This window comes from Pseudonaja textilis, chromosome 15 (genome assembly GCF_049901715.1).
Source record: "Pseudonaja textilis isolate UNSWEBS1 chromosome 15, rPseTex1.2, whole genome shotgun sequence".
Lineage (NCBI taxonomy): Eukaryota > Metazoa > Chordata > Lepidosauria > Squamata > Elapidae > Pseudonaja > Pseudonaja textilis.
In genome coordinates, this window is record NC_142004.1 from 11,935,346 (window position 1) to 11,962,987 (window position 27,642).

The following is a 27,642-nucleotide window of genomic DNA, read 5'->3' on the forward strand; positions in this document are numbered from 1 at the left end:
TGGCCAAAGACTGGTTCTCGGGGTGGCGCTCCGCGTTCTGAGCCTACAATCGCGGGAAAGCCACGTTTTTTTCCCGTCAGGCGCGCGCGGGGGGCAGCTCTCCGAGCAAGGCCGTCGGAAGAAGGGCGCCGTTTGCGCGCGCGCTCGCACGCGCGCGGCGGGAGGCGGAGAGGGAGAGGAAGGGGGCGCGTGCATGGCGCATGCGCCGTACTATAAAGGGGGAGGGGTGGGTAACTGAGGCCCCGGTTACGGCGGCTGAGGAGACACGGAGCGGCAGCCGCGCACGGACTGAGCGGCGGGACAAGCCGAGCGCGGCCCGGCAGGGTCGGACGACGGACTACGGGACGAGCGCGGCGGCGGCAGCGACAGCGGTGGCGGTGCCTGGGCCTGAGGGGGAGAAGGCCGGCGAAGGGAGACGGCCTCCCGGAGCGCGTGAAGCGAGCCCGGCGGCAGCGAGCGTGGTGCTGGGGCTCTTGGCGGCGGGGTCCAGGTGAGGCACCCGCTGAGTCACCTGCCGGCGCGGCTGTACGTCTTCCGGGGCGGCCTAGGCCTCGCTTCCCTCCTTCCCCGCTCAGCAACGCCGGAAAACCCCTCCCGTCGTGCGGGCCGTGGCCCCGCCGCCTCGCCTCGCCTGCTGCCCCGCGCGGTTCCCCGGCGCGCGGCGATAACTTCACAACGCCCCTGCCAGGTAGGCCGGCGGCCGCGTTAAGCCTTGCCGTGCGGACTGTCAGGCCGGGCGCCTCCTTGGCTGCCTCCGCGGCGGCTCCTCTTGCCCCCGGCGGAAGAAGAAGCGGCTTCATTCGGGGGCCGGTCCGTGCCGAGACGCCGCTGCCGTCCCCCGCGCAGGAGCTTCGGCCTCGGCTCTGCCGGGGGTCCCGTGCAAGTTCCGGCCCGGTGCCTCGCCTGGCCCAGCGCGGAACGGCTGCGGGTGGCGGGCCGGGCGGCTCAGCCCTCTGGAAGCCCCTTGGGACGGGTTGCGGGGGGCGGGCCCTGGCCGGCAGCGCTCGCCTCGAAAGAAGCCCCCAGGGGGGCTGAGTGGGAGGCTGCCCGCCCGAGACGCCGAAACTTCCCGAGTTTTCAGCGAGGGTTTAATTCTCCCGCTGCCGCCAAACGCCCAGCCCGGCCCTGCTAGGCAGGTGGGTAATTTGCAGCCTTAACTTTAAGGTCTTTCGGGGCGGAATCCCGAGTCCAAGCGAGAGAAAAGGCCACTGGGTTCGAATCCTCGGGCTGAAGTTGGCTTTAAGGGGCCGCATTTGGGGGCGCACACGAACCCAGTTGGCCTCTGGAGCAGCCTGGCTTGGCAACTGGATAGGGGAGAATTAGTGCAGGGGTCTCCAACCCCGGCCATGGTATCGTGAATGATCAGAGGGGCAAAACCTCTCCGAGAGCGAAAATTTCCTAAGAGAAGGGAGGTCACACTAATGGAGTCGCTGCTTTTGGCAGTGTATTATTAGTGGACCACCGGATGCCTCCGGCAAAAGGCATCTGAGCAACCTTAGCTATGTTGGTTTGATTTGGAGCGCGTGAAAACTTTAAGAAGGATTGGGGGAAGTCTCATTCTGGCTGCTCTCCTCTGCAGGCGGTCCGAGGGGCTGGGCCTGTCTTGAAATTGCAGAAGAGGCGGCTGAGGAAAGACGGGGGTGCAGGAGAGTTGAGCCAAGAGAGACCAGTAGCAGGTTTGACTAGTTGCAGGAATTTTCTGACCATAAGTGAAATCACCTGCAGAGGCTCAACTGGGGAAGTGGGTGGCCACCCAGAGAGGTTTCCTGCCCTACACAGCCCGGTGGGACTAAAGAGGCTTTCAACTTGCACCCTCTGTGATACTTGAAGTGAAACCTTGTTGCACGGGTTTTGTCAGGCAAAGCTGCAAGATGCGAGGTCGGATTTTGTATCTGTTCTTTTCCTTCCTCATAGTTCAACTATGGATAAACGAGTTGGATTGGCCGAAGCTGTGAATGGAGATGCATTACTTAACGTGAACATAATCAGTACAATGAAGTTTCCTCATCGATACACAAAAGTAAGCAGCTCAAACTTTTCTTTAAAATACTGAGCCTTAAAGGGTTGCTAAATGGACATCCAAATGTCTCACCCCATCTTTAGAACAAGGCTATTTCTGCAAGTATAGAATTAAATTTGGAGATGGCTTTTCTTGTTTGGAATTTGATTTTCATATCCATTTCCTATAATAAGGCATTAATGAAATGCCATTTAAACTGATGCCCTGTAAATTTCAGTTGGTCATCACAGTAGTGTAAGGTGTAAAGATATGAACTGGCTTATAGTTGGAAAGTACTCTTGTAATTATTTTAATAAATGTTTTGAATAGTGAACAAAACCAACTATTTTACAACAGTGATTATCAATGTAAATTATGCTATTTTTCTTATTTCCATAGGTTTAGAGTAAATGTATAATTGTTCAGATATATAGATATGTGTAATACAGTAATATAAAATTACACAACAAATTGTGACGTGAAACTATGTGCAATGCTGGCTAATCTCTAAAAGTACTATTTACACTATTGACAATGCCACAGATCTGGATACTTTACTCTTTGGTTCTTTTAACCAGCATTTTGGGGAGTTGAAATTACACTGCTCAAAAAAAATAAAGGGAACACAAAAATAAGACATCCTAGATCTGAATGAATGAAATATTCTTATTAAATACTTTGTTCATTACATATTTGAATGTGCTGACAACAAAATCACACAAAAATTATCAATGGAAATCAAATTTAGCAACCCATGGAAGGTCTGGAGTTACATTCAAAATTAAAGTGGAAAAAACACTACAGGCTCATCCAACTTTGATGTAATGTCCTTAAAACAAGTCAAAATGAAGCTCAGTAGTGAGTGTGGCCTCCACTTGCCTGTATGACCTCTCTACAACCCCTGGGCATGCTCCTGATGAGGTGGCGGATGGTCTCCTGAGGGATTTCCTCCCACACCTGGACTAAAGCATCCCACAACTCAGTCTGTGGTGCAATGTGGCATTGGTGGATGGAGCGAGACATATCCCAGATGTGCTCAATTGGATTCAGGTCTGGGGAACGGGCAGGCCAGTCCATAGCATCAATGCCTTCGTCTTGCAGGAACTGCTGACACACTTCAGTCACATGAGGTCTAGCATTGTCTTGCATTAGGAGGAACCCAGGGCCAACTGCACCAGCATATGGTCTCACAAGGGGTCTGAGGATCTCATCTTGGTACCTAATGGCAGTCAGGCTACCTCTGGTGAGCACATGGAGGGCTATGCGGCCCCCTAAGGAAATGCCACCCCACACCATTACTGACACACTGCCAAACTGGTCGTGCTGGAGGATGTTGCAGGCAGCAGAACGTTCTCCATGGCGTCTCCAGACCCTGTCACGTCTGTCACATGTGCTCAGTGTGAACCTGTGAAGAGCACAGGGCACCAGTGGCGAATTTGCCAATCTTGGTGTTCTCTGGCAAATGCTAAACGTCCTACACGGTGTTGGGCTGTAAGCACAACCCCAACCTGTGGACATCGAGCCCTCATTCCACCCTCATGGAGTCTGTTTCTGACCATTTGAGTAGCCACATGCACATTTTGATGCCCGCTGGAGGTCATTTTGCAGGGCTCTGGCACTGTTCCTCCTGTCCCTCTTTGCACAAAGGTGGAGGTAGCAGGCCTGATGCTGGGTTGTTGCCCTCCTATGGCTTCCTCCACATCTCCTGATGTACTGGCCTGTCTCCTGGTAGTGCCTCCATGCTCTGGACACTATGCTGACAGACACAGAAAACCTTCTTGCCACAGCTTGCATTGATGTGCCATCCTGGATGAGCTGCACTACCTGAGCCACTTGTGTGGGTTGTAGACTCCGTCTCATGCTACCACTAGAGTGAAAGCCCCGCCGGTATTCAAAAGTGACCAAACCATCAGCCAGAAAGCATAGGAACTGAGAAGTGGTCTGTGGTCACCACCTGCAGAACCGCTCCTTTATTGGGGATGTCTTGCTAACTGCCTCTGCTTTCCACCTGTTGTCTATTCCATTTGCACAACACCATGTGAAATTGATTGTCAATCAGTGTTGCTACCTAAGTGGACAGTTTGATTTCACAGAAGTGTGACTGACTTGGAGTTACATTGTGTTGTTTAAGTGTTCCCTTTATTTTTTTGAGCAGTGTATATATCTTAGTGCTGTGATTAATATAGATATAGAAAATGTATGTATGTATGTTACATGGAGGTGTGTGTGTGTATTCGAGAGTAGAAATCAATTTCATTTTTTAATGTGTTCCAGTGTTCATGGAAAAAAGTGACAATAGTTATTTTTGGGAAACAATGCTTTGGATTATTGAAATTGTCTGAATCCATGAAATTGTCTGAATTTCAAGAGTTAGTGGCTCTGAATATAAGTGCTGTGAATACAACTCTTGCATTCCTGTTTTTTTCCTTTTTCAGGAAGAACTCTTGGACATTAAAGAACATCCTCAGTCTAAACAAAGGCCGTCATGTCTCTCTGAAAAATATGACAGGTACTTCTGTTAAGCCTACAATATGGGCCAGTTTGAATGTTGGCATGTTTACTAATTAGTATTAGTATGCATTGCATACTATATTTTATATATTAGTAAATTTTGGCTTTAGTGCAGCTGCCTAGATGTCTGTACTTTTCATTTAGGAATAATAAATTCAACTTGCCTAATTTTTGTGATCTTTTATTGACTTAGTAAAAGGTGAAACCTCAACTTAAAGATAATAGCTAATACGCAAGTCTAAATGTAATACAAAATATGTGTGGGGACTATTACACTGATAAGGATAATGGACGAAACATTTTTTTCTATTCTAGGGATCTCCAATTTGATTAGCATTGTTTGCCTAATTCATAAACAATGAAATAGTTCAAATTCAGTATTTATCCTTAAGCTGCCATCGTGAGAGGTCCTAACTTTACATGTTTGTCCCTGGAGAGCCTGTGAGGGTTGCCAAGAGGGTCTGTGCCAGATAGGACTGCTCTTGTGGTGTCTGTCATTCACAAAAGGAAAACCAGCAGGAGCTTTGGGTTTGCGATGGATAGGAGTCCAGGTCATCACATCCTCAGTAGAAGAAAGAGTTTCTCATACATAGTGGATCGTATCAGCTATGACATGATGAAGCAGATAATTTTAGGAGTCCTGCACATTTTGGTTAAATATTAAACAGTAAAAACAGAGTACCAGTGTGATTTTTATCAAGACTGCATGTCAGAGACTTAATGCAATAGCAGCTATCAACCTGTCAAAATACTCATGGAGGATTGACTAACCTAAAAGTTATTCTTTAGCCGATCATAACATCCAAGGATATGTAATTTCTTACCATTTACCCGCTTCAAACTATATACGTTGGCTTCTACTGTTCAGGTTTATAAATTGTGCACCTACAAGTTTTGTAGGTGACAGAGGTTTTACCAAGAACCTTCCTGCCTAACTGGCTGCACCAGCAAGTTATTACAGGTAGAAGTCCCAGGCACTCCACCTCCCCAATTAGCCTTGCAAAATTGATGAGATATTTTGGTTGGTTGGTTGGTTGGTTTTGTGTTCATATGACCAATTGGCATTGTGGCCTTGCAACTGCGGTACTGCTGGAGCCCACAGTGACTGCTTGTCTTGGACATTTTCATGGGCCAGAGGCTGTCTCTGAGTTGATGTCTTTTTCAGTCATCCATTTCAGCTTAAATGTACAAGAAGGTGACAATTATGATAGTTCCATCTTTTTCCCCTGAGTGTGTCAACATAAGGTCTTCCTGGATTTGTGGGAGTGTGAATCTGCTGAGATATGCCTAACTCACAGAGAGCTTCTTGGTGCTGAAAGTTGCCCGGTGCCTTCTGGTTTTGCATCACATTATTTAGCCCACGTGATCCGTGGGACAGTGAGTGTTCTTGCCTAATTGGGAATAATGCTTTCCTGTTAAATTTCCTTATAACGGAGTGCCAGCTAGTCTTCTCTCCATGCATTTTCCGAACCCACCTGTTGATTAACTGAAGTTTTGACAGATACATGGCAGGGCCCTGCAGCCATCTTTGAACTTCTTTTGAACAGTAAACCAGTGCCATTTCCTTAGCCCATCTTAAAAAAAAAGTTTTGGTAGAGAGCTGCCTGTTGCCATAGCAGAGAAGACCAGGGCTTCCTCTGGCATTCTCTGGTCACTATTTCTGTTAGAACAATGTCATTGAAAGCAAACACAGAGGTGTCATTTTTTTCTGCCCAGTGCTGGCTGAAAGGGTACTTGGTTTCCAAAGTATAGTTTTCTTATTCAAATTGGTGGCTCCTTCCACTAGTTTTTGTTTATTTTCCTTTCAAGTTGTCATTTTTAATCTCACTTGAAAAATCTATATGAAACTCCTCCTTCCATATTCTCAAGGAAAGGTTACATCTTTTAAGATTCTTTCCCTATGATTCTTACCTTTCTACTCGGGAGCATTCCTTTCTGAGGGCCTGTCTATTTCTGGTAGTTTCTCCCAGACCGGTGCAGTGAGGCAGAATCGGCATGCTACAGGGCCCATTGGTTAAACAGGGTCCCCAGGTCGGAACCAGGGAGTGGGTTTTTTTCCGTCAGTGCTTGTCCTTGGAACACATCCTCTCAGAAATCCAGATGGCTCCTAACCTGGCCTGTTTAAACAGTTTGGCTTTCCCCCAAGGCTAGGTCAGGGTTATTTACAAAAGATCCAGTCAAATATCAAAGTACTAATTTTTGCTAAAATAACAAAAATGTTACCTTGATCGACATGTTTGATGTTCTGTTATTGAACCCAAATAAGTTTGATTTCAGCAGTAATCTAAAATTCTGAATGCTGGATTTCAGGGGCCAAAATAATTTTTTTTAATCTTTCATTGCTAATTAAACCTGGTGTGAGAATTTGCAACTCCAAGCACCATCCAGTAATAAGGGTACCAAAGGTTTCTTTGAAATGCTACATTGAGAAAGGTTTCTTGTAATGTCGAATTTTTGAAGTGTTTATGTTTCTGTATTCATGTTTCCTTTCTGAACCTCTTCAGAGGTATTGTGAAATTAAGGATGATATGCTACACTTTCCAAGGCTAGAAGGACTTAATCAGGGAGGATGTATTGTTTGCTTTGGTCAAAAGCACTGAGCATTTTAGATGTTATGAAACATTGGCCTAGTTACTGATCTATTGCTTATGAGTCTTACACTCTTCCTACTAGGAGCAGCTGGAATTATTCTTTAGCAGGGATTCTTTCATATTTTGTCTTAACTGGGATTCCTGGCTTGTTGCTGCCTAATTACACAGGTGCTAGAAGCCAAAATAAAACCTTTATCTATTGAAAAATAGATAATAAAAGTGCGGTCAGTTGCTCTTATTAAAAAGGTTGTTGGTAACTTTTAAGTTAAATTCAGATCTGGAAGGATATTAACATAATCTTTCCAGGTATGAATTTATGAATCAAAATTCATTCATAGTTCCAGAAACTACAGCAGTTGCTGAATTTTGAATTTTGTTATTAAATATTAAACAGTTTAATAATAAAATATTACAAGTTTCAGCAGTGTTGAAGAGTTTACAGCTGAGCTTCAAACATTTGATAACCCACTGAGTACTTTTCTTCAGTTTATGAAGTTAGTGTTCTCAGTGTGGTTATCCAGCTAGCTCACATCTAAATAACTTTCTAATAAGAATTAAGAGGCTTCATTATCTAATGGTTTACTGAAGTCAAGATGTATTATATGGCACTCCCACTATCTATCCACTTGAAACATTAGGAAGTGATTGACAAGACACTTCTTGGCAAATTCATTGTGATTTACCGGTAATTGATTCATTTTCAAGATGCTTGCAGATTGGCTACCTATGATTAGCTCTGGAATCTTCCCACATTTTCCTGTCTGGTTGACTAATTTCCTGGATTCTTCCCCCTCCCCATTCTTTTGGAAAGTGCTTGCTATGTTCTTGCTTGCTGTGTTTTGATAATTCCTTTACCTGTTCTTCAGGTTTTTCAGAAGAAATACAAATACGTAGATCAGACAATTAGCAGGTTATTTCATAAGATAAGGCACAGTTCACCTGTCCCAGGAAATTTAAACTCATTCAGAGTAATTAGACATTTCCTATTTCTATTCTCGGTGCTGCCTCTTCAGTTCTTCACAGATTTTAATGAAATTACTATTGTTAGGATTATTTGAGGGCCCGCTTCTCCCCAGTTGTGTCCATCCATCCCAGCAGATCCAGCAGAAGAGGCAGGTTATGGGTCCCATCTATGAAAAAGTGCCATCTGATGGAACCCAGGAAGACAGCCATTTCTGTTGTGGTACCCATTCTTTGGGAACATAATCCCCTTCAGAGATTAGGTAGGCCTGTCTTTGAAGACCTGGTTATGCCACAGGGATCGTGGTTAGAACACCAGACAGAGCCTGTGGGATGATTATGTTCATGGTTGGGATGGTTTTACCTTGGCTTCCAATTTGTTTTCATTGTGATATTGCTGTTATTTTATATTTTTAACTGCTGTTCCCCATCCAGAGTCATGAGCAGGGACCTCCAAACTTGGCAACTTTAAGACTTGTGGACTTCAACTCCTAGAATTCCTCAGCCAGCCATGCTGAATTCTGGGAGTTGAAGTCCACAAGTCTTAAAGTTGCCAAGGTTGGAGATCCCTGCTTGGGCGTGCGAGATGGATGGCTGTGTAAATTTAAATGAATAAATATTGAAAGAAATAAAGGCCTAATAAGGGTTCAGTACAGTAGTGGTATTCGGCCGGTTCTGCCCTGTCATTAATTCATTTTTTAAAAATCCAATTTACTTGTTCATGTACAACTCACTCAGTTTAAATTTCCCTTAAAATGCAGAGTTCCAGCATTTCTCTCAATGGAACCTTGCTTCTCCTATGTCATCAATTAAGTCTTCCTGTTTTCAAGAAGAGAGGGGTTCTTTTTGAGTCCATTTTGAATGTTCTGTTTTAAAGCTGGCATTTGATATCTATCTACCTGCAGGCATTCATTGAGCAGATTTGGACAGATTCATGTTATCACTGGGTTTTACTTATTTAATTTTATATTATCACCCATCACATTTGCCTGGCTCTGTGTTTGGTTTTGGATTGGGAAGAGTAGCTTCGTTGACACTGAATGGTGTTGATTATATAGCTTTGATGGAGTCTTCAGCAACACGTCTTGGCGCGTGACAGACAGCACCTCTGTCTGTCGCTGATTACCAAATGCCAGGTGAAATGTAATGTGATTCTGCCTTTGCAACATTGCAGTGATGGGGTATGGGACCCTGAAAAATGGCATGCATCATTATACCCAAATTCTGGAAGGACTTCACCGGTGGAAAGTCTAAAAAAGGAATTAGACTCAGATCGGCCTGCCCTGATAAGGAAAATAGCAGGTGAGTATTACATTCCTTAGGAGTTGCAGACTGAATGGTAAATCTTCAGTGCCATGAAGTGCTAATTTTGGATTCCTTCATCACTTAATAGAATGGGTTAGCCCTAAACCAGAGCAGGTCTTATTTTTGTTGATAATGGGTGGAGCTCATTTTGGTTATTTATAATGGGGATCTACCATATTGCAAACAGAAATATCAAGTTGTTATTTGCATGCAAACGAATCACTTAACAAGTGGGAACAATTCCTCTTTTTTCTTGTATTGATTATGTCCGCCTGAGCCTGTAGCTAAAATCTCTTTCAAACCTGCAGACCCCAGAGAACGGGTAAAAGAAGATGAATTGGATATAGTGCTGAGTCCTCAGAGGCGAAGTTTTGGAGGGGGCTGTCATGTTACTGCAGCAACTGGTGCACGTCGATCCGGGAGTCCCCTGGAGAAAGAGAACGACTGTGTCCGTGTCATTGGTGGGCGCAGAATTGGGAGTGGAAGAATAATTTCTGCACGAAACTTTGACAAAGACCACCGAAGCGGTGAAAAGGACTCAAGAGATGTGAGAGAGAGAGACCGTGACAGGGAATACAAAGACAAGCGCTTCAGGGTTAGTACAAAAGTGGAGGAAGTAGGAATGCGGCTTGGATTTGGCATTTACTTTCTAGGTTAGGCTTTTTTTTTTAATGCAGGGATTGCAGATTGCAGGTTCCTTCAAATGCTGGAAATATTTGCAGCCTGGACTTTGGTAAGATAATGCTAGTGGTTTTTCAGATGCAAACCTTGGGATATGTCAAATTGTTGAAGTTGGTAGAATGCTACAGTTCCTGTTTTCTGGTTGGAAACAGACGATAGTGCCCCAAATCGGGTTAAAACTTGCCTTTAAGCATAGGAATAAGTCACTTTTTCCTTAAAAACCTCTGAGAAGGATAAACATTGCGCTTTTCCATCCTTGTGAACATCACATGATCTTTGATGGCCCAAGACCAGGATGAGGTGTACCATTCAACCAAGCAGTCAGGGAATCCAATCTTTCTCCGTTCAGTTCTCAGATCAGGTCTGTTGGTTATTAAAAGAAAACCTATTCAAAATATGAAAAAGGAAAATTAGTTGTAGCCTTGGCCTCTTTAAGGGAACATTCTCACATCTCAAATTTTTCTGTTAATTTCTTCCTTGCTCTCAGTACCAAGCCAAAGTCTGGATAAGAATGTAGTAATGGTGAAAACCCGATATTTCTAGTGACTCGATGTCCTTTTCTGTGCCCTCAGAGGGACTATGGGGACAGCAAGCGTCTCTTTGGGGAACGTCGAAGAAACGACTCCTACACCGAGGAAGAGCCCGAGTGGTTCTCGGCTGGCCCCACAAGTCAGTCAGAAACCATTGAGCTGACGGGGTTTGATGATAAAATCCTGGAAGAGGAGCACAAAGGGCGGAAACGAACCAGGCGCCGCACAACCTCTTTAAAAGAAGGTACTGGATGCTGAAAGGCCCCCCGTCCGGATCACAGGCCGAAAGGCTAAACCGAAGTATCCTTTGTGTTTGTTCCCCTCCTGTAATTTGATTTCCAAGGTGTTAGTTTACTGTTACTCAGTTAAAATTAGACTGAAATGCTTCTGTTGTAAAATCAACTTTCCATTTTTACTTATCATGTGTACCTTTCTTGCACATACCGCAAGTTCTTAATTTGAACCTGTGCGGAAAATGGCTATATGTGAATTTTCCCAAACAAGGTCTTTGCTTGCTTTGTACTTTTTACCTGTTGAACTACATTCTCCGTAGTTGGCTCTTTCTAGAAACTGTGTGCTCATGAACCAATGGCTGAATGAGCCCTCGAGGTCTCAGGACTTCCTACAAAATAGTTTTTGAAATACAGAGTCACACATATTTGAGACCACCAAAATTAGGACAGGGCCTTTAACTGGTACCTTTCTGGTTTCCTTCCTAAACATTCAGCGGAGGGGCTCTAACATTTAGCTTGAAACCATTATATGTAATTGAGAGAAGCTTTTTATGAACTGAACTGTAGCTCTCAAAGCCAGCACCTAAGCCATTTAGTACCAAATGTTTGACTGGAGATGATGATCGAGTGGTACGGTGGCCTAGAGGTGGAGCTCTTGCATCACAATCTGGAGGCTGTGAGTTCAATCCTAGGTAGAGGCAGATATTTCTGTCTCTGGGCATGACGAGAATATATCAGCTGAACAAAACTCCCCATTGGCGACAGGAAGGGCCTCCGGCCAGTAAACACTCAGCTCCATTCAGTTGCCCAGACTGACTCCAAGGGATTATGGGGTCTCTAAAAGGAGATGATTTGATTTGAGTTGATCCTGAAAATGATTGTGGCCAGACTGATTTGGGATTTACTCTTCCGAGGAATAGAATGCAATGGTGGAGTAACCGAGGAGGAGGAACTGCGTACGACTCATGGCCAGGAGACAGCAGCTGACCAGGAAGTCCCCAGGGAAATGGTCCTGCCGGAGTCGGCCCCAGGAGAGTTTGATTTCAATGAGTTCTTCAACTTGGACAAGAGCGTTCCAGGCTTGGCCTCAGTGAGTAATAAAACAGCGTCAGCTGCAGTAGCAAACATCTTAAAGTCAGATGCTCTGATGAATGAAAGTAACTTAGCTTGTTCCTTTGGCTGCGTAGAAGATTTGGGTAAGATTGGTCAATGGAACAGGGAGCTTAAAAACTGCAGAACAGCCTGTTGGGTGGATCAGTTGCATGTCGTCTCTGGATAGTGGGGCAATTTCACTTCCTTTCTTAAGCCGCCTCATTTTGGTGATGGTTGCACAGAAATCCTGCAAGGGGATAAGCACTGTAAATCCTATTAAAAAACCATGAATCATTTTAATAACACATTTTGCTCTGATTTTTCTATCAACAAAAGGTCTACAGAAGAGTTTTACCAAACTTCACTTCTGTTTTTAGTGGTTGAAATTCCAAAAACCCTTGTGTTCTCTTGAGAGGCTATGGAAGGAAGCGGCTCCACAGAAGCAGATACAACCAAATACATTGGTTGCATAATTGGTTTTGGTTATATAATTATAACCACAGTCAGGCCTCCTAGAAACAAGAATGTGCTGAGATTTACAGGAGAAAACCTAATTAGGTATAGAGCTAACCTAACATTGGCCTGTTGAGACTTCGGCTTGCTTAGTACTCTAAATGCAGGTTAATAATTGGGAAGCAAAAGAGAAGGTGGGCAGGAGGAGTGGAATGCAAAGTGCTGCTTGAAGGCCCTGCTTGGCTGAGATCCTAAACAAATAGGTCTTCAACTCTTCATTGGAGATCCCACTTGGTAAAATTCACAGGAGGTTTCCAGGGTGTCACATAGAGAAAGTTTACATTTGTACTGAGCGTGCAGCATGCTTTTAATCTGCACATCGGAGACATTTGATTATCATTCTCTATACTTGGAAAGACATGAAAGGGAATCTTGTCTAATAGAAGAAAGAAACTTCTACAAGATACTGTCCTTACAGGCACATTTTTCTCTCAAGGGCTGAATTTAATGCAAATCTCATCTTTTATCCAGAAAGTGCGAGTACATAAAGTCTTTTTATAGGGTGGATTACCATTAGTTCTTACAGGGCCAGAATTATGCCTTATATAGTAAATTGCTTTGTGATCATTTGTACTAAATTCCTTCCCTGATAATCTGACTTCTCCCACGAGAACAGGGTTGCCCTCTTGGGCTGGTTGGCAAGGGTGCAAGGGAAGGGATTAGGCATGTTGAGGTAAAGATCTTGGCATTAGTGGACCGTTTACAAAAAGCCACTTTCACACAGCCTGGTGGACTTGCTTCCTGCTCCCAGGGGCTGCTTCTCTTTCTGTTTCCACACCAACTGCACTGCTGGGACCACCGCTGCCTTTAAGAGACCTAGTTTGTACTTCAACCTCTCCTCATTTAGTGGCTAACTTATTTAGTAACCATTTACAAATAAGTCAGTCATTTTTTAAAAAAATGATTTTCCAGCAATCAAATTTTGTGTGCTTGGCAGTAGAAGCCTTTAGTGTGAAACTGATTAAGGTCTAGTGAGTTTCAGGTAGCCATTGTGAAAATTCCAGTCCAATTATGGTGACAGCTGAGCTTGTTAATTTGCCGTCTGTCCTTTTCAGGAAAGGGCGAGCGGCTGAGGAAGAGCTGCCCAACCAGTCTCTCCCCTTTTTCCTCCCCGCCACCACGAGGGAGCAAAAACAATAAAAAGAAAAGTAAAAATGGTGAGGCATAGGATACCGTAAGGGAGAACTTTATCTGAATGAGACAGCTGCCATTATTGATCCCCATGTTCGCTTAGCGACCATTTCACTTAAGATTTAAGGAACCGGTTGCAAGGAGAAGGTTGACCCCCCCACAAGCCTCAATTAATCTTGCAAGATATCAAAAGTATGTTTCAACGAAGTTACAAAGCACTTTAAATGAAACATTTTCTTAGTTGCAAATCTAGAGGGAGCTAATTTGTGATAACGTGCTGTGAAAGTCAAGCTGACAGCCATCTGTCTAGGACCTGGAGTGTGAATCTGGATTTAAAATTGACAGAAATAAAAAAAGAATCATCTTAGTTTTGGTTTTGGTGGAAGAGCTTCAGATCCTTTCATGTATTGCACTAAATCATAATGCGATTTAGTTTTCTTTCTGCATGAACTCAACTATTGTGGTTTATAAACTCTGGTTTGGTGTGATATTGTAAGTGAATTGTGATTAAGAACATGACTTAATACATCACCTCAATTCTTGATACACAGGCCAATATGTTAACTTGATATCACCGAAATGCTCCTTGTTGATTGATTGGTGCAGCTTTGAATTTAAAAGAGCAAAAAAATTAGAAGCAGAAAGTACGATATAATTAGTTTTCAGGAAACTACCACAAGGAGTCTCTGCCTTTAGACAGAATGGATTCTACTTAACTGGAACCATTGACCATCTGTGTCCATTTTAAATAACTTTCCTATCTGGACTCTTTTGTCTTGGCCCAAATGCTTTTAGATAATTAACACAAAATGAAAAGCTGACTAATCTCTGCTGACTGGTCCCAGGTATGTCCAGAACAGTTGATCCTTCCCTGAGCTCAGACTGAGCAATCCATTTCCCAGATGGCACTGAACAGCTGTCGCTGCTTTTGTTTTGCAGAATTTCAAGTCAAAAGCTTTCCAGTAACTTGGTTGTTGCCTAACAAAGTCTTACGTGGATCAGATCAGCAAAGCTAAAATTGGTTTCTTTTAAAAAAAAATCCTACTGTATACCTGCATTAATACAATCATGGCCTAAATGCAGGGTAGTGGTAAGAATTTAAGCTCAAAATAGTAGGAAGGGATCAAAAGTGCAACAAAATAAATTTATACTAAAAATTGGCCTCCAAACTCTCTTTGCCCTCTGCCAAGTGAAGCTCTCTATGACGCTTCCTATCATTTGCCTGAACAGTTTTGTTATTTCTGTGTTGGTACATTTTTAAAAAGCAGGCACTCACATTCTAACTTTCTGAGAATCCCTTGGGTATCTTTGCGGAGCCAGAAGCCTTTTTTGAAACGGAGGTGGCACTGGATGCAAGAATGCCACTTGGCAGCAACATGGCAGCCTCTCCAGTTAATTCTGTTCTCCCTCCCTTCTTAATTAAACAACCTGACTTAAAAGGAAATGGGAACTTAAAATAATATAAACCCAGAGCTGAGATAATAATACTTAAGTTTACACATTGGGCTAACAACTGCTTGTCCGTGTAGAAAAACAGAGTCGTTAAGAAGTAAGGATCATGTCTCCACGGTGCAAGCTTCTCTTTGTGAGGGGCTGGCAGGGATGTCTGTGCTCCTGTTAAAGGAAAATGGCTTGAGAAGACTGTGATCCAAACCTTGGTTAGATGTCCTGTGCGGACTCAGCAATGCCTCTTGGTTGTGCTGTGTTTTAGCAGGTCATTTTGATGAAGCATCCAGAAAATATGTAGAGAACAGCTAACCATATTCACTGTTTGGCTCAACTATAATCTGGAGAGCTCTGTAATGACATACAATGGGAAGCAGAGTGACTCTGTGATTTATTTCCTCAACAAATGTAGCTTTGGTGCTTAATATGCTTGATACGGTGATAAAACATAGGATTGAAAATCCTGTTTCTACACCTTCGTGGACTTCTAAAAAAAAATCTCCTGTTTCTACAGCTCAGCCAAGGGCTTTTGAGATCAAGCACACAAACGGATAGAACTTTAGGAAAGAGACATGACTGGTATCCATCTTGTATGCCTGCTTAGACAAGGAAAAGAAAGTTGCTTAGGAGAGTTGAGAGTCACAAATTCAGGAAGTAGCCATCTGGTACAGGGGAAAGGATTTTGCGGGGCTTAGTGAGAAGTGCTACCTCTTATTCCCCATTCTCGGACTTTTGTTCTGTCAGTGTCTGAAATAATCTTCCTTTCCCCTCATGCTATAGATGATAGAAGATGTGCTGGGGGAAGGCTCTGTGTCTGCCAGTAGGTTCAGCCGCTGGTTTTCTAATCCGAGTCGATCTGGAAGCCGCTCAAGTAGTCTTAGATCTACGCCCCACGAAGAGTTGGAGAGATTGGCAGGTAACTGTGTCTTGTCCTTTCAGCCACCATTTCATGCCTTGTAGAGAGCTGTAGGATTGTGAGCTTCTCATGTTGTTGGTTGCTTCTTCCTTTTAAAGCGGTCGCATCTCACCCATGGAAAGGAATGTGTTGAAAATTGCTGTTGCAGCCTGTGAACGTCTTGCTGGGTTCCCATGGTGTTACTTAGCCGCAAAACTTACAAGGCAGTCCTGGTTTTTACTGTTTCAGGTCTAGAGCAAGGCATTCTGTCCCCTGGTCAGAACTCTGGAAACTACTTTGCTCCTATTCCTTTGGAAGATCATTCTGAAAACAAAGTGGACATCTTAGAGATGCTACAGAAAGCTAAAGTGGACTTAAAGCCTCTCCTCTCGAGTCTCTCAGCCAACAAGGAGAAGCTGAGAGAGAGCAGTAAGTCTTCCGTTCTGCTGTTGTACCTCTGCCTTTGGGCGCCTCTGACCAAAACAGGCCTAAGGGCCAAGTTTTCCTTTCCATGCAGGAAGCTCACTCCTGGAGTCCTCCGGGGTATTGGTTGACTGGCAGTTAATTGCCTGGCCTGGGCCCCTTGGTGTGGGTGAAGCTCCACCCTGGGCCTGCGCGACACCTAAGGCCCGGATGAAACCACTAAGCACTCGGACGCTTGCCTCTTGAGCAGCTCTGGCCAATACCATGTGCTAAATAAAATATAAATTAGCAGTTGCCAGACTTGCCTCCAGCCTCCGCTGCCTCAATGGTTTTAGTAAAGCTTCCGCAGCGTCTCTGGATCTGCTGTAAAAGAGGAACCTTTAAAAGGAGGGGGAAAGCCCGGCACATGACGTGGCAAGCCACGCTTACAGGAATTGCGCAAGGAGGTGATTTAGCTCCTAGTCTTCCTGCTGGAATCTCATCCTGCTGATTATTGAGGTCCACCTTTACCTGTGAGCAGCTGGCATGGAAGACCTGCATGTGGCATATGGGCATCCAAGCAGCCCGGCTGGCTTTCAGGACAAAGTCTGTTGGCCACCTGAAACAGAGACAGGCATGGGCCTGGTTCTGAACGCCCGTTGGCATCTTTTGCTTTGTGGCACCCAAATCACGTGGAGAGCAGAACCTTTATTTTTGTTTCGCAGCTTGGCTGATGAATGTGCATGCTGGAAAATGGAGGGTTTGGTCCTGCAACTGGGGCACTTTGCTAAATACGTCCCAAGCCTTTTTTGCAGGCTCCAGGCTGAATGTGTTTGAAAGACCGAGGGGAGCAAATTGGGACTAGGCCTCTCCTTCTGTGGATGCTGGTGCCTCTCGGTTGCCGCCTTAGCCCACCCGGTTTGTCTGCCCCAGGGTTTGTGTGAGGAAATCCGGGCCAAGGGGGCCTTCTGCTTCAGGGTTCCCTCACCACCTCCTGCCTGGAACTGTCTGGCCAAGACAAGCTGCTTTTAGGGACTCTCTGGCTGGGCTTTGCCAGCCGCCTCCGTGCCCTCCAAACAGATGCCGTCTCTCTAGCAGACACGACCAGCAGAGTCCTGTAAGCAAAACTCTGGACTGGCCTGCGTGTACAGCTGCTGTGACTCTACCTGTCCTCCGTTGTTAGACAGAAGACAATTCAAGTGCTGCTTCTGCAAGGGAGGAAACGGCTCTTTCTCAGATCTGTTTGACCAAAATGAAGTGAATAGACAAGGCCTTGTGGATGGAAGTGCTGTCTTTCAGAGCCAGAGTGGGAAGTGCCCTCCTGTAAGGATGTCCTTCATTCTTCATTCCAAAACAAGCCTATCTGGCCCCTGGAAGGGAAGGTGTGCCGTGAAGAGCTTGCGGGTCCCCGTGGTGTTCCTTAGCGGCACAATGTGCAAGTGTGCCACCCAGAATTGCTTGTTTGTTGAGATGGGCCGCTACATAAATTGGATGAATAAGTACTGACCCAGTTTAATTGCACCCTGGTTAGTGTTTGTGTAGCCCAAAGAATTGCAAACTGCACACAGGGCATTTGCTTCCTCGTGTGAGCTTCTCTGCTCAGAAGTGGAAGTGAGTGAGAGATGACGCAGGCTTCATTGGTGTCCATGAGCCTTCGGCCTTTGCTTTAGTCCCTCCCACCACATCACCCACTAGAAGCCCCAGTGATTCAGCTACACCAGCACGGAATTCCCATTAAAAATCCTTGGAAGAAATTGTTCAAAAAGGGTGTTGCTCCACTGTCAGATTTCACAATGTCTCTTTATGTTTTGGGGTAAAATGCACTTGAAAAGTGCCATTGTAAAGCACTGCTTGTGTCATTGAGGCTCCTCGTGTACTGTGAGCATGTATAGCTGGTTGTTTTCGTTTCCCTTGTGTGTGCATTAAATTGTGCAAACTTGTTTGCTGCCTAATTATTTTCACTTCAGATTCAGAAATTTTGGCATCCTGAGGATTGAAAAATCCATTGATTTCCTCGGCCTGCATGATCCCCTCCCTTATTTGATTATTTTGCTATTTAGATGCCCTGGAAGATTTATTTCAGATTTAGTTGCGGCTTGAATGTTAGTTCCTCGCATGGCTTTGGAACCCCTCCTCTGTTAATAGCCCTCCCGAATAAAGGTGGAACCTACTTATAAACTATTCTAACAGTCTCTGTAGGATCCTAAGTGTCCACCTAGTTCTTCATTCTCCACCCTCCCCCACCCCACCTTTTTTTCCCCTCTCCAGCGCATTCAGGGGTTGTCCTTTCAGTGGAGGAAGTAGAAGCTGGGCTGAAAAGCCTGAAAATGGATCAGGAGGGGAAAACGGCGGCCCCCTTAATGGCAGAGCGGATGGAGGAGACCCTCAACGTGGCTGATTCAAGGCACTTTAAAGATGGGGACATGTCTGCCTTCAACAAGTTAGTCAGTACCATGAAGGCAAGCGGAACGCTCCCTTCACAACCCAAAGTCAATGTAAGTAATGAGACCGAGGTTATCCTCCTGATCTTGGGCTACATACTGAACTACCTCCCTATTATACAGAGGTGTAGGGGGCATCATTTATATTAAAAATGCTCAGCTTCCCTACACGTAACCTTTTTTTAAAGCACACCAGCATACAAGTTGATCTGTAAGTTAGCATTAAAGCACCCTTTTTGGCAATTTAAAAAAATGCTCTGGCAATATTAATGGTTTGGGTCCAAAAATATCTGCCTCGAGCTTTCCAAAGTAGAAGCTTTTATTCACTTTTTAATTTTATTTATTAGACAAATGTATATGACTGCCCGATTCACAGGCGACTCCAGCCAGCTTTCAGCGTTCATGGAAAGATGTTCTGTAAAGGGTAGAGCATTGCCCCCAGAGGTGCTTATTCCGTTTCAGTCTGTCATAATGCTTAAGCATTTCAGTAGGCTCTCTGACTAAAGACACTTTTTTAAAGAAAAGAAAAGAAAAACCTTCCCTTGCTTCCGTTTCGATGGAAGCCAATCCCTTCCCCAGCAAATCCTCTTTCTGCGATACAAGGTCGAGTTTCTGATGCGCCCTGGGGAGGTCCCAGGGTGAGAGGCACTCAGTCCCAGGTAGCTGCACCTGCACCTGAATTAGATGTTTGTTCTGGGGAAAATTTGTCCTGCAAATGTCACTTGGGAAGTGCTGACTGTTTTGATTGAAATGAGAGGAGGAAAAGCATCCTTGCACTTTTGTGGGCACAGTTAAATGTGTCCTGTCTGAGGAGATTGCTGCTGCACTACTGTACTTCACAAGGCTGCCTCTACTCTGGTTTGGTGGGGGGAGCTTTGTATATAGATGAATCCAGGCCATTGTGTATTTGTAAACCATGGCTAGTGCTTTGGTATTGATGCCAGGGAGCAGGTGGCTGTGTCTTCCTCAACAAACCATGTGTAAAAAAATAGCTGACTATAACGCATAAACTGAGCAAAATTATCTGTATCCTTCATGGTGCTCTTTCTATAAGCTCTGGGGTCTGTTTGCAATTGATACGTCTTTTGATAAAAGCAGGTCTCGTTCCATGCAATATTCTGTAAAGAAAAAACCTCAGTTGTAGTTCCCGCCAGGTTCTTCTGCAGAAGCAGTTTGCTTGCTGCTTGCTGTTTGGCTGATAGATCTTGAAGAGGAGAAAACTCCCCTTTAAAAATAGTCCAGGCACATACATAGCCTTTGAACTCAAGATAACTTTTGTCAGAGGGTTGAGAGGGTAGAGCAGAGATTGGAGAGAATTTCAGGCTGAAACTGGTGAGAACACCTAGCTGCAGTGGCTGCTGCCCTTTTGGGCTACCTTGATTATTCAGACGTGCCAACTGGCACCTTGAATAATCAAGAAAAGCAATAAAACGATGATGGCCTCCAAACTCCTAGTTCATCAGGACATGTAACCTTAGGTCACAGAAACATTGAATTGGAAGGGGTTCCCTGAGGTCATCAAATACAGCCTCCACCAGCTGTCCCGCTTCCACATCCAGGGAAGGGATTCCTTCCCCACCCTCCCCAGCGGCATGGGTGGAATCTCTGTTTGTTGGAGAATGAGAAGGGTGAAGGGGGGGGGGGGGGGGGGGGGGGGGGGGGGTTTTTTTTATTGAATATTTTTTTTTTTAAGGGGGGGGGTTAGCATGAAGATTTGTTATCTTGCACTGTTTGAAGGAATGAGGTCTACCTGTTCTTGAAGGCTGCTGACACCCAAATCTAAGAGCCCAACTATAGAATGTGATGGGCAATAAACTTTAATTGTCTGGATTTTAAGTCTGCATCTTGACATAATTGAACAATCTATGTTACAGAACAAAACAATGACATTATTTGCTTTTGCATAGTCACAATCCTTGGAAGAATTTTTTTTTTTAATTAATTGAAAATTTAGGAGAGAAGGCTTCCCTTAATGTTTCCTTTGGTTGGCCCTTGCAGTGCTGGACACGGTTAAGTTCGACAGTGAATTTAGCAAAAATCTGGACTCTGCTAGAGGCAAACTAGCTGCAAACACGCAGAACATTCTTTTGTGGTTTGTTATCAATAGAATTTATTAAATGTATTAAATTTGATGGTGATAATACAGGTTTGTTACTTTGGATTAAATCGTCCAAATATGAGTTTGGACTGCTACGGAGCAACCCAGCCCTGGCCTTTAGATTGCCTGAGTCTGGTGGCCACACACCTGGTGGCAAAATGGACACTTAGCACCTCATTGGTTGAAGGCACCCTGGGGGGGGGGGGGGGGGGGGATGTGTATAAAAGTTAATTTAGCAGGGGGGGGGGGGGGGGGGGGGGGGGTTTTGGGAAGAGAGAGATTGCAGGCATGTTGTTTTCCTTTCAGCAAACTTCTGAAAACCCACTGATATCACCTTCCGAGATACCAGGCCAGGCAGCTACAAAAAATATCTTGCAGGTATTATCACAATCTCTTATTTTGTTCAGACTCCTGTTGAAAACATTTCTGGTTATAGCATTAGAGTATCAATAGAGCATTTTAATTATTCTAAAATCTTTTTTATATGGTCCACAAGACATGTAATAATCATGTAACATCTGTAAATTAAGAATGCAGCATTTGAAGACTGATTTACTTTGACTGTCTGCATATGACTGAGTAGTGTTAGAACAGCTTTCTTCTTCCTACCTCCTCCTCTCAGCTTTTGCAGACCTTAGAATTAATCTACGCCCCACCAACAGACCCCTCAAAAGAACACAGTTAGCAAACTGTTACTTTTAGGAGTTTGAAATGTCTTCAACGGACCCCACACCTCAGCTCGATACCTGTTTGTTTTGTTGCATGCTTATTGATTGAGCTTTCCAATGCCCTAGGCAGAGAGCTACAGTATTGGTGAGAATTGTAATTATACTATCAGAAAAATGCCGAATGCATAACTGGAGGTTTAACAGAGCTGTGTTCTTCCCAAGGAGATCCTGGGGCCTTCCCCTTCTTGCAGGCACACGTCATCCAATGTCCTCAGCACCCTGATGGGGGGCTTGGAGCCTGTTCCCTCCCTCCTTGCCCAGAGAGCCTCCTCTCCACCACAGCCTCCCATCTCACAGATGTTTCCCACTCGGGCTGCTTCAGCTGACTACTTGAGGCATCGCATCCCTTCTCCAGTTGGTGAGAAACGTTCCTGCTCAGGTAGTTTCTGTAACTTAGATGGTAGCCAGTTCATGTCTGAAGCATGACCCTCCTGTGAGATCAGGTCCTAGGAGGAGGGATGGGACCTGGGTGGAATTTACCCAACCCGGCCCCTCGCCCCAAATACCACTGTCGCATCCCAATAGGCTGCAGGTCCAGAGTAGCTGAAAATTTCTGATTGGAATAAGCCAGACTCTGATTCTAAATAATGTTTAGATCAACATTCAAGCACAAATGCAGAAGAAAGCCTCTTGGCTGGTTTCACTGTGGGTTGCTTTCAGGGGATTCACGGAGAGTGTGACTTGCCTTTCTGCCCATTGGTGGGTTGTTTTGTTTTTACTATTTTAAAACATTAGAACTATTGTTTCAAAAGAATTCACTTGAGCAAATGGGCAGTCCTTACCAGAATTAACTGCTAAAACATCCTGTGTTTTCCTCTTCTGTTTCCTATAATCCGTAGCTCTCATTCTTCTCTACTAAGCAGGCTGGCATTCTGATCTACTCCAGTGACAGATGCTTGTTCTAAAACAAAGTCATATAGAAACTGCATTTTCCACAGAATGAAAGTCTTATTGGTGAAATTACTCATTATCTTCTTCTAGGTTTTGGACCAGGAACACAGCAGTTGCTTACTGATCCATTTCAGGGGATTCGAAAACCGGTGAGCCCAGCTGCTGTCACTTCTGCTCAGGTCAGGGAAGGAGCCAACTCCTCTCCGTCTCACTTGGCTTTAAGTGTGGAAGCACAATGCCAAAACCATTCAGTTTGTGATCTAGATCAGGGGTCTCCAAGGTAGGCAACCGTAAGACTTGTGGACTTCAACTCCCAGAATTCCTCAGCCAGCAAAGGCAAAGCTGGCTGAGGAACTCCGGAAGTTGAAGTCCACAAGTCTAAAAGTTGCCAACCTTGGAGACCCCTGATCTAGAGGGAACACTTCCGTCCAACTGAGTGAAATGTTCTTATTTTCAGTGTGAAAATTCTGCAGCTGAAATGTTCCTCCTGAATTTATATACAGAATAATTTGCCATCCTTTCCTAATTCTGGAGGTCAGAGCATTTTGCTCTGGAAGACCAATGTTTTAGAAAATGCTGGAAGGTGTGGAGCGGCAAATTGCACACACCAATAACCATTTTTTCCTGATTATATAAGAGGATGGTGACAGTGAGGAAAACCACATTTAATGGGATCCAAGAAATGAGGATTGTGCGAAGCAATGGGAAAAAAGATAACATATTTTAGAATAGAATATGTATTCACAGTGCCACAACTCTGAGAAGTAGCCTTGGTTTAGTTTAACCTATATATCCTCTTAAATGGAAGTAAATCCTGCAGTGTTCCAGATGAAGTTGTTATAGGAGAAACAAGAGTGTGGTGTAGCATGACACTTACTGCAGAGTAGCAGTGAGTGGTGTGCCTACTCTGTGATAGAAAATTATGAAGTAGCAGGAATCTGAAGACCGTAAAGATCAGTGTCCACAGTCACAGTAGATAGAAGTAGTAAAATACCCCCCCCTTGGTTAGGGTCTTGGCTGATTAAAGTCTTCTTGATTTTAGATGAATCCTCTTGAGTTGCAGCAAGCTGCGTTAGAAGGTCTCTCTCTTCCACATGACTTAGCTATGCAAATGCCAAATTTCTACCAACCAGGTTTTGGCAAACTACAGATGGATAAAAACCGAGACAGCTTCAGGAACCGGTGAGCTTAAAATTCAGGCTGGAAGTTGGAAATGCTAAACAAATGTCTAACTGCCTGCCCACCTACCTCGGTTTCTCCACCTTCAAAGTAAAGTGAAGCAAGAGGAGAAATCTGCTATTCCTTGCTGGAAAACCTTCAGCCAGGATTTTATTACTTCCTTTCAGGCAGAGAAAGATGTTCTAACGTGAATTTCTGTTTGATAGGCAGCCACGCATGACTCAGTCTCCTGCCTCTCTGGGGCTCCGAGGAAACGCCTCTTCTCCTCCGACCACTGCCGCTTCCATCACTAGCATGGTCAGTGTCACACCGGCCACTGCAAAAACATGGGAGCTTTAGCGGGTTTCAAGTTCTGTATGACGGATGTCAGAGGAAAGGAAAGGATGGAATTTGAAAAGTTCAAACAAATAGAGGACAGATTTACTTTAGTGTGGTTGAGGGGAGAGGGCCGGCAGCATTTTCCATTCTCGTTCACCCTGGCTATTTATGTTTTTTGTCTTTGATTATTATTCCTGCATTTGTTGGGCCCATGAACATAACCAAGACTGGTTGTTTGCGGGCAGAGATAATATTAGATATTAATTGTTGGTTTATGCTTTTGCAGCTATCTCCTTCCTTTACTCCTACCTCAGTAATACGCAAGATGTATGAAAGCAAAGACAAGAGCAAAGATGAGCCCCATGCAGCCAAGTTGAAATCAAACGAGAGAGAAGAAGGTCCGAGGACAACAGAAGGTAGGTTTGTTCACATCTGCGTAAAGAGAAATGATCCCTAAAAGGCACCAGCACATTCGGAACTCTTGACTGTAGGTCTTCCTTAGATTAAGGAGTTTCTGAAGGGGGCTTTTGTCTAGGAGGAGAGCTCTTGCTAGATTTGGCCATTGTATCCAAGATCCAGAGGGATTATGAAGATTAAACCAGTAACACGTGGCTCCATCTCCAGACTTCCAGGAACGCTTAGATATATCGGTAAATTATTCCTGGACTTGGAAACAAGGCCATCAGTCCGGCTGTTCCTCCAGTAAGACATTTGTCCATGGAATAAATCTCACAGCCAGAGAACAGACACGTAATGTAAGGGAAAAAACACAACTATTCTTACACTTTCATCCCAAAGATGAAAAGCTCCTCCCAACTATGGGACGGTACAAAGCTGCAGTTATAGGCCAGGAAGGGTTGCAATCACGCCTGGAGTCACTGTGCTCTTGAGCTCGCCTCCGTCCTTCATGTTTTCCCTTGACATCAGTTGGCCAAGAAGATTTCTTCAAGCTGAGAAGAGATCATGCCATCGCACGTGATGGCTGATCTCAACCTTCTTTTGTGTTCCTCTGCAGAGGGTCTTTTGCCATCCAGGTCCACAGATCACGTCGATCAAGAGAACTCTCCCTCCGTAGCTCCCAAACTAGCATCCCTGCAGCGTTCCACATGTTCCACCCCCCTTTCTCAAGCCAACCGTTGCACCAAAGAGCAGGACTACAGGCCAAAGTCTACTGGGAGAAAAACTCCTACAATGGCTTCTCCGGTTCCAGGGAATACTTTCCTCCGTCCAATCCACCAAGTTCCCCTGGTTCCTCATGTTCCGATGGTACGGCCTGCTCATCAGTTGCCCCCAGGATTGGTCCAGAGGATGCTGGCCCAAGGCATTCATCCACAGCACCTTCCTCCTCTGCTGCAAGCAGGTAAGCTTCACCTTCACTCCTGGCTGAAGGGGCTTTGCTGACCAGTCAAGCCCTTCATTTATGCCCAACATTTCTACATGGGGCTGTTCAAAGACTAGCATGCGCACGAACACACACAGAGTCTTTTGATCTAACTGCAAGTTAGGAGTTTGTTTTCTCACAAGGGCAGTTAGCCTTACACATTCCGTCATATCTGGAAATTGTGCGAGTGCTATAAAAGTTGAGCAGCTGCATCTGGTAGGAAGCCCAGTGTCTTGTGTTGTTACCTACGAGGGCAACATGCTCTCTGATAGAATGCGATAGTGCAAGCACGCTGTGCCGACTGTCATAACCGTGAGGGAATAGTAAAGGGTCCTGAGTTTGCCTTAGGATGCAGCAGCTGTGGATGATCCCCAAACTATTTCTGAAATGGCTTTGATGGCCACAGGCAAGGCACCAGTTAAGAACTTTGCCCCTCTCAGCTCACAAACGGCTGTTCTAGAGTGCTGCTTCCTTTCACCCTTGACTTGTGGGGAGGGGCGCCCTTAGGGGTACCAATGTGAAAGTACTAAGTGTGGAGAGTCCTTGCTTAAAAATGGCACGATCCCATTCAACAGGTATGATTCCTCCTGGCGTTGACCTGTCCCACCTACAAGGAGTATCTGCTCCCCTCCTTGGTCAACCCTGCTACCCGCTAACCACCGCTGGCCACCCTTTGTTGAATCCTCGCTCAGCGACGCCTTTGCAGCTGGCAATGATGCAGCAGCAACTACAGCGTTCAGGTAATGGGCTTCTCTTTTTGACAAGGCCAGTCATGCACCGTCTTCATCCCAGATCTGCAACACAAGGTGGTTGGTCTCTCTTTCTCTCTCTCTCACTTTCAGGCGCCGGCACACAAGGATCTGCTGTCGGGGTGCAGACAACTCCTCCCCCTGTGTCCTCTCGGACTGGACTGTCTCACATGCACTCGCAGCTTGACCATCGTGCCGCTGCCCAGCGAAGTAGCTCTCCCGTCGGCCTCGCCAAGTGGTTTGGTTCGGACGTCTTACAGCAGCCCCTCCCGTCCATGCCTTCCAAAGTGATCAGCGTGGATGAGCTGGAATACCGGCAGTGAAGAGCCTTGTTGGGAGAGCAGGGGTCTGCGCTGCTTCTGACTGAGACCCCCCCGCCGCTCTCTCTCTCCCCTCGGGCAGCTGGCCTCTTGACGTGCTTCACTTCCGTTTCTTTTGGGGTGCTTTGGTTTCAGCACTTGGTGCAGAGTTCTTTTTGGAGTGACTAAAAGCACAGGGGCACCTGTCCCGAGTTTCCATGTCGACATCAAGATTGAAAGAATTTATTATTATAAGACTGAATAGTGAACCCTGAAAAAACTTGGATGCGAGACAGTACCAGAAGAATTCTGGACGCATCTGCCTTTTTTCGTTTGGTTTTTCTTTTCTTTTCTTTTTTGTAAAAATGTAGGAATGAAGTGCTGGTGACCTCTTGGGACAGAGGTGTCAGCCTTATAAGGGTTCATCACTGGAAATTCTATGTACAGACCAATGTATGAACATCTTTTTTTGTATATATCCACGGGAGAGCTTTTTTGAACTTATACAGCTGTACATATAAGAGTAGCTAGTAAAAAGTTAAGCTTTAGTTTGTGTGCCTCTGGTTTGGATCTATTCACTGTGTACATGTGGGACGTGTATTAAAGGTGCTGCAGAAGTCAATTGTGCGTGAGCCAGGCTGACATGGCTTTGCCTCTTGTGTATCCCGTTCTTAGTCCTCTACATTCTGTTCTAGGCAAGTCACAAAAGTGGGGGAAGGCCACTAGGTACATACTGTATATTTTTGCAGAACAGAGGAAAAGAAATTACTGTTTTGTGATCTTAATGCACCTGAAAAGTGGGCTTCAAAATGCTTCTGCCCTTCATAACAGCACACAAATTTAGGTACCATAGATCTTGCACCTGTCAACTCTGCTGCAGCCTAGTGCATCTTCTGTGTTGCTGTTCACTAAAAAGTAAGACATAGCTACCCTTGAGTGTCTACAACTGCTAGCAGTTATGGTAATTTGTTCTCCCCTGCTGTGAAGTAACAGCCTTAAATCAGACACCTTCAGTCCAATTCTGAATTGTTTCATTTGGTGGCATGCTGTGTTAGCATTGATGACCCAGATCAGTTTGGATAAATGTCCTATAAATTGTGCCATGACCTCTTTGTGGGCCATCAGTGGCTGAACACTTGAAGGTTCTGTAAGGTGAGCTTAGTCAGCAGAGGTGGTCACAGGTGTTTGTCCCTGTAAGATTGTTGCATCACTTTTTTAAAATGAAACCTTCCCCAGAATTCTTTCTGTAAATAAAGTCAATTCTATGAG

The 27,642-nt window shown here is 44.9% G+C and overlaps 2 protein-coding genes across 11 annotated transcripts in view; one reads left to right on the top strand and one right to left on the bottom strand.

The window, feature by feature from the left end:
* Positions 1-532, bottom strand: part of SFI1 (SFI1 centrin binding protein) — a 49,514-nt gene extending 48,982 nt beyond the window's left edge. The window contains exon 1 of one of the 2 annotated variants that reach the window (XM_087913554.1): positions 512-532. The gene's annotated coding sequence lies outside the window, so the exon portion shown is untranslated. Of the gene's footprint in view, positions 161-511 lie in introns of those variants that run through there. The other variant, XM_087913555.1, reaches the window with a different exon arrangement.
* On the top strand, positions 109-27,642 carry EIF4ENIF1 (eukaryotic translation initiation factor 4E nuclear import factor 1). 9 transcript variants are annotated; one of them, XM_026717023.2, is made up of 19 exons: positions 109-490; positions 1,915-2,020; positions 4,435-4,508; positions 9,236-9,363; positions 9,675-9,961; positions 10,620-10,821; positions 11,725-11,900; positions 15,773-15,908; positions 16,137-16,316; positions 18,558-18,784; positions 21,135-21,206; positions 21,719-21,914; positions 22,538-22,626; positions 23,490-23,629; positions 23,833-23,923; positions 24,231-24,360; positions 24,960-25,304; positions 25,901-26,065; positions 26,168-27,642. In XM_026717023.2, exons 1-19 carry the CDS (start codon positions 201-203, stop codon positions 26,395-26,397), a joined length of 3,264 nt encoding a protein of 1,087 aa, XP_026572808.1. In that variant the 5' UTR covers positions 109-200; the 3' UTR covers positions 26,398-27,642. The 9 variants fall into 9 exon arrangements, with proteins under 9 accessions (XP_026572808.1, XP_087769685.1, XP_087769684.1 ...); XM_087913559.1 differs by having other exon boundaries at positions 175-490; positions 11,731-11,900; positions 22,538-22,596; XM_087913558.1 differs by having other exon boundaries at positions 199-490; positions 22,538-22,596.